A 9042-nucleotide genomic window follows, 5' to 3' on the forward strand; every position below is an offset into this window, starting at 1 on the left:
ACTTGGGAGAAACGTTTCCCCCAGAATGGAGGTGACCAGCCTGGTCGACCAGTTAACACACTGACTTCAGGCAGCCAGCGCTGCTGTCCCCTGGGACCACTGCAGTCGATTCTGGGGCGGAACTCTGGTCTTGACCACAGAACCAGGGCCCTGGCTCCAATCAGCCTTCTCAGGCAACCTCAGGGGCAGGGGAGGATCTGTGGTCTCATTTCCTCTCCACCTTGGCTTCTTTTTTCACTTCATTGAAGATTAGCTATTTCCACCACGACTAGTTCCTGTTCTCAGCAGCTGTAGGGGTTGTTTCCCCACAGACAGAGCTCTGAAACACTGGTGTGCCTGCCACCTGGACCGTCCCAGCTGCAGACTTGTCCCAGGCCCAACAAGTCCTGAGCTCAAGGGTTTCTTCGTCCCAGATAAAACAGCAGGGAGAAGAAATTAAGGGATAGGAAGCAATTCCAAGAACTCCACAGTAGATATACCAGTGTCCATTTTTTAAAAAATTATTTTAATCTTATATAATATGCTTTTTCCTATGTGAAAAAATTTTATAATAAAAATGTGGAAATGGATACATTTATTACATAGGAATATGTATATGTAATAAATCCCCAACAGAGAGCAAAGATTACAAACAAAAGATGGCCAAAACATTTATGATGAAATGTTGAAAGAAATGCAAGGTAAAACAAGACACCATTTCTTATTAATAAAATTGGCAAAGGTTTTTTAAAATGTTCAACCATCCAGTAATGTTTAGCTTACAGAGAAAGGGGATGCACACTGTCAGTGAAAAAGCCAACTAGTACAACTTTTTTAGAAGCATATTTCTCAGAGGACTTTAAAAAGCATATCCCCTTTGACCCAATAATTATACTTCTAGCAATTTATCCTAAATAAATATTCAGACATGCACAGGATATTCTTCACAGTGTTATTTTTAGTAGCAAAAAAAGAGAGAGAAATAAAAGATAAGGCAATAATAAAGTATTATACTATGGAATACTATCCAGCTATGAAATCATGATACTAAAGAATGTTTAAACAAAGGAGAAAATGCTTAAGAAAGTAAAATAAAAATCAGTTTACAAAACAATTTGCACAGTATGATCCTAATTGTTAAAATATATGTAAGTACATCAAAATGTTAATGGTAGACAATGAGATTATAGGTGACTTTAATTCTCTTCTTTATACTTTTCTACATAGCTTATACTTGTTACATTTTTAACTTCATTTTTTTTAAAGATTTTATTTATTTATTTGACAGAGAGAGACACAGCGAGAGAGGGAACACAAGCAGGGGGAGTGGGAAAGGGAGAAGCAGGCTTCTCGCGGAGCAGGGAGCCCGACGCAGGGCTCGATCCCAGGACCCTGGGATCATGACCTGAGCTGAAGGCAGACGCTTAACGACTGAGCCACCCAGGCGCCCCACATTTTTAACATCTAAATTTGCTTAATAAACATGTATTATTGTCATAATCAGGAGAAAAGAAGCTATTCTCAATCCTCCTCCCTTCCTTTGAGGATACTCACATGCATGACTCCTTTTTTAAAAACCATTTGGAAATATGTATTGAGGACCTTAAAAACTTTATGTCCTACAACCTAGCCGGTTCAATTTTGGGTTTCTATCCTAAGGAAAACTCTAAATATTGAAAAGGTTTTGTACACCAAGATGTTCATCACAGCATTGTTTACGAAGGCAAACAGAAGCAAACAACCTAAATGTCCAACAATAGAACAGTTAAGTACACAATGGTACATTCACTTGAGGGGCCACTGTACAAGCATTTAAAAATGTTTACAATGACTGGCTTGGGAAAACTAGTGAAATAACAAAGCCAAAGGAAAAGAAAACAAACCCCAAACTGGATTAAAAAATATATAGCAATATTACAACATTGTACAAAACCTTGTGCAGAGAAAAAAATATGAAAGGTTTTAAAACACATTGGCTCCATTTGGTAAAGGAACTAGAGAAAATACGGATGTTTTTCTTCAATATAAATCTTTAATCTTTTCTTCTTTCTAAATTGCCCATACTTTTCTCAGGGAATGAGTATTACTTTAAGAGAAAAAAGAAAAAAAGCTGAAACTCCCTCTGAGCAATGAAAACACTCCCAAATGACAAGAAGCCCACTCCATCAGTCCTATTCCCCCACCCCCCCACGCACCTCCCTCAGTCTAAGGCAGGGTCATATGGGAAGGTCAAGGGAATGAGGCTCCTCTCTGGTGGCGTAAGGTCTTCTCAGTGAGGTCTCTGAGCAAGGGGGTTCCTCTGACCAGCTGCTGTCAAGGGTCCTCTCCCTCCCCCATGTCCTATTCCAGCCTGAACTAATTCACCACAATCCCCAGGGCTGGGAAAAAATTTCCATCGTAGTCATTTGGAACTTGATATTTAGTCCAAGTTTTTCCCAGCCCCTTTCTGTGTCACAGTAGGCCCTCAAAGCCTCTTAGACAACTAGCACCCAGACCAGCTTAGCTCCCACATCAATGCTGCACTTACAGCAAAACCCAAAGCCATCAGTCATCACCAGGGAAATGTGAGCGGAGGACCCATGGCAGGGACAGGCTGTCATACAACCCCACCCTTCTGCCCTGAGAGCCTCCTCCTGAGGGATAAGCAGGGCTTTTTCTGGTGTCAGAACCTTTAGACTCCATTTCAAGTCCATAATAAGTCACCAAAGAGAAAAATGAGGGTGCAAACACAGCAAGGGCAGACAGCTATCCTTTCAAAGCCCTTAAAGCCCTCTGCCTCCCCTCTCTGTCTTAGCAAAGGCCAGTACTGGCCAGAATACTAGCTCTGAGAAATTGAGGTTGGGTAGTAATCTAGTTGGGACCAAAACACAGACTGCAGCTCTATCAGACCAGAGATGGGTTCTCATTCTGATATGGATAGAGAGGTTCCAATAATTGCACCATCCCTAAACTTCTCAGTACTCAAAAGAATAGGAGCTGCTGTTCAGACAGGGGGTAAGGAAGGATCCCAGAGAGACAGCATAACACAGCTGCCCAACCTTTTTCATATCGGGGCACACCAGAAAAATAATATTATTTGTACAGCACACTGGAAAAATGGTAGAACTGATCCCAGTCAGAGGTGACCAATCAGGGACCTCAGCTGCCCCCAGGGATGAGCGGATCAGTATCCCAGCAGAGCAGTAGGGGGAAGCCTTGGATTAGGGCACTGGGCCAGGTTAGGACTCTTGGGATCAATGTCCTGAATGAATCACCTCATGGCCTCAGACCTTGAGCTCTCCGACCTCGGCTGTCAGGCTGTGTGTCAGATCATGTGTCTACACCAGAAAGCTGGGAGCCTGTGGTCTTGACTCACAATGATACAACTTTCCCAGCCAGTGTGGTTTTCGGGGTTGGGGGCGGGTATTCCACAGATACACTGGAACTGGGGGAAGCCCTCCATCTGACAGAAGAAGGCATATCCTGAGACTAGCTACACAAAATAGGTAATTGGTTTCATCATATTTCTAAACTTAAAATCCTTTTTGGGAATACAAGTGATCTCAGATCTGAGTCACTGCTGAGAGCTACAAATTTAAAAGCTACCATTTACTGAGCATATAGTAGTTGCCAGACTCTGCTATCTAAGTACTTGACTTCCAGGTTCATTATATCCACACAGCAACTTCATGTGGCAAATACTATTATTATCTTCATTTATAAGAAGAAACTGGGACTCAAAGAGATGAAGCAACTTGCTTAAGGCCAAACACTTTTCTAACTAGAGATTGTGGAGAGGCCAGTATTTGAGCCCACTTTGACTTGAAAGTACATATGTTTAATCAGGGCACCAATATGTCACCTCAACAAACTTTCAAACAGCTTTTTCAAAAATCAAATCAATCATAATGATGCTGACAATCTGGGAAAGAAAAAAGTAAGAAAGGAGCAGCTTGTCTGACTCACACAATCAAGAAAAAAAGCTAATCTATATGGAGTACCTACAGAGTACCAAGGGCTTTATTATACATGGCTCATCTAATTCTCATAAACCTACTAGGACAGAAATTATTACCCTATCTTCTAGATAAGGAAGTCTTAAAATGTATAGATGAGGCTTAGAGAGGTTAAGACAGTTACTAAGACAGCCCTTGCTTTTTCTACTACACACACTCCACTTCTCCTGACTATTCAGGAAATACACCTGAGCTTGCTCCAGGGTCAAACATCCAACAGCCAGTACTATTCCCAAACAGTAGGACAGGAGAAAGAAAGATAGTAAAAAGGGCACGTTTCAGAAGCAGAGGAAGGAGCCCCTAGAGAAGAACCCAAATCCCCAAGAAAGCATGATTTCCCTGTGTTGGAAAAGTGAGGTAAAATCCCCTCCTCCCATAAGACAGCTAACTAGCCCTGGCCTGCCCTGTTCCAACCCCCCATCAGCAGCAGCTCAGGCACACAGAAACAAGACCAAAACAAAAGCCAAGAGGAAACAAATCAAAACTTTATACAGAAAGTATAACTTGCAAGTGGGTGGTCCCGGCTCCCGCTTGACCTGTGCTCTCTGGGTGCTGTGGTTACTAATCAGGACACCACGTGCATTTTGTGGATATTAAGCCATCAGTTTGCCAACTAACTAAACAAACTTGTCAACCAAGTTCCAATGAGAACTCGATCAACTCTGGTTCTGAGCTCTCATGACCAACAGCCTGGCAGCCCCTACCTAAGGCAGCTCCCCACCCAGTCCACCTCAAACTATTCCTTTCTCTCCAATTTCTGTAACTACTTCGTGCCAGCTCACTGCGGGGGGGGGGGGGGGGCGGGATTCACACCCCCACTGGAGTGCAGATTCCCTCCCACTCTTTTCCCCAACAGTTGAGCTCTTGTTCTCAAGGGCACCAAATCCCAATCTCTCCTCCTCAGCCTCTGAGTTGGCCATAGCACGTCAGTAATCACTGACTCACCCATCCCCTTGAGGAGGCTGGGGGAAATGCAGAGGGCCACAGGATGTGTGGCCCAGATCCCTCTGGCCCTCCGCAGAGCTGGTGGGCAGAGAGGTTCCAGTAACATCGCTTCCCCTTGGAATGCCTCTGAGCTGGCTGCAGTACCAGTGTGGGCTAATGTCAGGCTCTCCACCATCGGAGAGGCCAGGATCTCTAGACAGTCCCACTGTTGCCAATAGATCTAATCTCCCTATTCCAAGGCAGATGAAATCCAATAAGGCTGCTAGGTCCACAACTATTCCCTCCACATGGGCAAAGGCAAAGCAGGCCCTTCAGGCCATACCAACAATAACAATAACAGCAGCATTAACACTGCCTGTTTAGAGAGTTCTTTGAGGGACTGGGAACTATTTCCCCAAATTTCTCAAAGGTTTACCTCTGCCAGCAAATGTTCCATCACCTCGTTCATTTTCTTTCCCCAAAACTTCATTATTACCTCCAACATATTTCCTGGCTCCATCCCAGGGATACCAGCTCAGATCCTCCCTATCCACAGAGCCACTGACACCAATGTCCAGTTCCCACACCAAAGGAGAATCCCAAAGCAGCCTTAAGATTCATCTATACAGATCTTTGGGGAACCTACAGAAAGTCTAAAAGGAAGCACAGGCAAAAGAACACAAGCCAGCCACTAGGGCTTAACATAAAGAGGGAGGAAAAAAAAGGAGGCGGGATGGTTTGTGTATTGTTTCAGTTGTAAAAATACACTGGTGAAATGGCTTATCCACATGTTCAGCCTTTTAGACAAATCCACTATAACTTTGCAGGATGCCTGCAGGCCATTCTGAAAATAAGTAGAATGGCATCACTCTTTATTCCACCCCCTTCGAGAGCTCCCAGCCCCCTCTCCATTCCCCCACCTCTCCCCCAAACATCTGGTCTGGGCTGGAAGTGGGACCCACTCCCTGGGAAGCCTCCATGTTAACACGAGAGGCGGTCTCCCCAGTCAGAGAACCCTAACTTGGGCTGAAGAGTGGGCCGGCCCCAGGTTTCTGAATTCCCCGGCACCAGCAAGAGGCTTAGAAATGAGAATTCTAGGGACCTGGGAAGGCTGTCGGGGAAGCGGGGAGAAGTGCGAGGGCTGAAGAAGGGGTAGGGAAGAGGAAGAAGTGTGGATCCTGGGGAGGTCTCAGGCTGAGGACCCCTCCTCCTGTGTCCAGCGGTTGAGGCCGCGGTCGGGAGGTCCCCGACGGGGCTGTCGGGCGACCAGCGGCTGCTCAGAGATTGCCAAGAAGACACTGTGTCTATCGGAAACCCCCCCCGCGAAGGGGTGGGCCGGCTAGGGACACCCGGGCAAAGTCCTACCCCGGGCACTGGGACCTCGGGGACGGTAGGAGGGGGAAGGGACTGGGCTCAGCTCTCACCAGCACCAAGGCGAACCTCTCTTCCAGTTCACAGGGCTCAGGCATCGGCATCTTGCCGGGCGGCGGCAGCAGCGATACTGAAGGCGGCTCGCCCGGGCCCCCCTCGGCGCTCTCCAGGTTGCCCATCGCAGCGGGGCCCCCTCGGGGGCCTTAGCCCCCCACCTCCACGCCCGGGGGCCTTGGGCTCGGCCGCTCCGACCCGGCTCCTCCCTCAGCGTCGGCTCCCCTAGTCTCGACTCCTCTGCCCCGTACGGGGCGCTGAGAGCTCCTCGGGGTCCCGCAGGCGGTGACGCGCTGCGAGGGCGGAGGCAGCGCAGCGGACAGCGGCACCGAAGCGACCGACCCGGCGGCCACCGCTCTCGCTCACACCCGCCGCCTGGCCGCTCTCTGCTCGCCGCTCCCGCGCTGCCCCTCCCCGCCCCCTCGCGCTCTTTCCCTCCCACCCCCCCCCCCACTTGGCTTCCTCCCACCCACTCCCGGCCGAGACTCCGGCTTCCCCACCCCCGAACGCCGACTACAGCCCGCGCGCCGCGCGCCCCATTCATGCAGGGCCCGCCTCCCGCCTACAGGCCTCCTGAGCATCCCGTCCCGCCCCCCGCGCCTGATTGACGACAGTACCTGCCAATCACAGCGCCTCCCGCCCCCCCGGCGGCCTCGCGCCTGGCGCCTAGCGCGCCCTGGCGGCTCCGGTGCGAATCGAATCACCGTGGTTGCTGGAGGTGTGAGGCGCTGACATGGACGTCCGGGAAATGGACCTGGCCCTTTCCACAAGGAGCTCGTAAAACATACAAATATGTAATATATAGGGCACAGTGTGTAAAGCTAGCTACACGAGAAGTAGAAACAACGAGGATGGGGCGCCTGGGTGGCTCAGTCGTTAAGCGTCTGCCTTCCGCTCAGGTCATGATCCCAGGGTCCTGGGATCGAGCCACGCGTCGGGCTCCTTGTTCCCCGGGAAGCTGCTTCTCCGTCTCCCACGACCCCTGCTTGCGTTCCTTCTCTCCCTGTGTCTCTCTCTGTCAAATAAATAAATAAAATCTTTAAAAAAAAAAGAAAAAAGAAACAACTAGGATGCTCAGGAGAGGGAGAGAGACCACGCCCATTAAGAGTTATAATGAACTCATTTGAATTGGGCACTGAGGGGTGAGGAAAACTTCAACTGACAGAGACAGGTGAAAAGGCATTTCGGAGGAGAGAATCTTACCAAAGTTCAGAAGCTGATCTGGCTGGACGTGAAAATGGAGGTGCAGAAGAATAATGCTATTCTGGGCTAGGTCTGCTGGTGGGTCATCACTGATGATGTGATGAACATCTGTTTTTTCTGCTAGCCTAGCTTCCATTCCTTTTCTTCAAGTAATAGCACCCCATTTCCTCTTAGGGAACCACCAATTCCCTCTTCTCAGTCCAAATGGAACTGAACTTCACCCCCTTTCCAGGAGGCCTTATGACCTAGGCCCTGCCAGTCACAGTATTTTCTTCCCCTACCCTTAGAGACTGTTTTAGGGATCAACACTTGACCCAAACCCAGAATATAAGACTCATTTCCAAGGCTTTCTTTCACTGGAACAGTCAGGAAAGAGACACTCTGTTTCCATTAGGGTTGCTGGATTGTTAGGATGTAAATCTGGAGCTGCTGGTAGCCATCATGTCTTCACCCATCACACTTCAAGCCTGCTGGGGAAAGCAAAGCTAAGAGGCCAGAGTTCTAGCAACACCCTGAAAACCTGAATCTAACCATGCCTGAAGTTATCACCTTGACTTTTTCTTTATGTATTCAACAAATTTTTACTGAAAAGCTTATTATATGTCAGATACTGTTTCAGGTTTTGCAGATACATCTGTAAACAAAAAAGGCATATACCTTGCCATTTCAGAATTTACACTTACAACTAAACAAGTAAAATGTACCGATGCTAGTGATCAGTGTTAATGAAAATAAAACTAAAAAGGGATAGAGGTGGAAGAGAGGTTAAAATTTTAAATAAGATGGTCAGAGAAGGCCTCAGTAATAAGATGACGTTTGGATTTGGATAAAGACCTGAAGAAAGTAAGGGAGTAAGCCATGTGGATATCTGAGGGAAGAATGATCCAGAGAGGATGGCAAGTCCATACTATGTGTCATGTGTTAGAGGAACAGCAAGGAGGTCAGTGTGAGATAATACAGGTGGAGAGATGGTGGTGGTTTGAACCAGGAGAGCTGTACAGGCAGAGAGAAATGGTCAGATTCTTTTTTTAAAAATTTTTTTGCCACATTTTGTCTATAGATACATAGTTACCTCTATATTTATTTATTTATGTATGTATGTATGTATGTATGTATGTAAACTCCATGCCCAGAGTGAGGTGTGAACTCACAACGCTGGGATCAAGAGTTGCATGCTCTACTGACTGAGCCAGGCAGGAGCCCCGGAAATGGTCAAAGTAGGACCAATAGTATTGTTTGGTACTTTGGAATTATCTTTTATTCACCCTCCACATTCAAAGTTTTTATTTGACCTGAGCAACTGGGAGGGTGGAGTTTTCACTAACCGAAATGGAGAGAGGAGTAGGTTTGTTGAGGGAGAGCCAGAAAGGGAAGATTAGAAACAGGGTGTTGACTGTGATGAGTTTGATTTGCTGACTGGACATCCAAGTAGAGTTAGCCATTTGGCAATTGGATATAAATGAATCTGGAGATCTAGGTTGGTAGTATCAGTTTGGAAATCATCATCATGTGGATG

General features: G+C 47.2%; 1 protein-coding gene across 5 annotated transcripts in view; it reads right to left on the reverse strand.

Annotated features, from left to right (window-relative positions):
- FMNL3 (formin like 3) overlaps positions 1-6752 on the reverse strand; it is a 51668-nt gene extending 44916 nt beyond the window's left edge. For 2 of the 5 annotated variants that reach the window (XM_081821624.1, XM_081821626.1), the window contains exon 1: positions 6323-6751. In XM_081821624.1, coding sequence (XP_081677750.1) covers positions 6323-6448 — 126 coding nt within the window. In that variant the 5' untranslated portion in view covers positions 6449-6751. Of the gene's footprint in view, positions 1-6322 lie in introns of all 5 variants that reach the window. The other 3 variants (XM_081821627.1, XM_081821623.1, XM_081821628.1) reach the window with 2 other exon arrangements.
- Between the last annotated feature and the right edge of the window lie 2290 nt (positions 6753-9042).

This window comes from Leptonychotes weddellii, chromosome 5 (genome assembly GCF_054177405.1).
Source record: "Leptonychotes weddellii isolate Sample4059 chromosome 5, ASM5417740v2, whole genome shotgun sequence".
Lineage (NCBI taxonomy): Eukaryota > Metazoa > Chordata > Mammalia > Carnivora > Phocidae > Leptonychotes > Leptonychotes weddellii.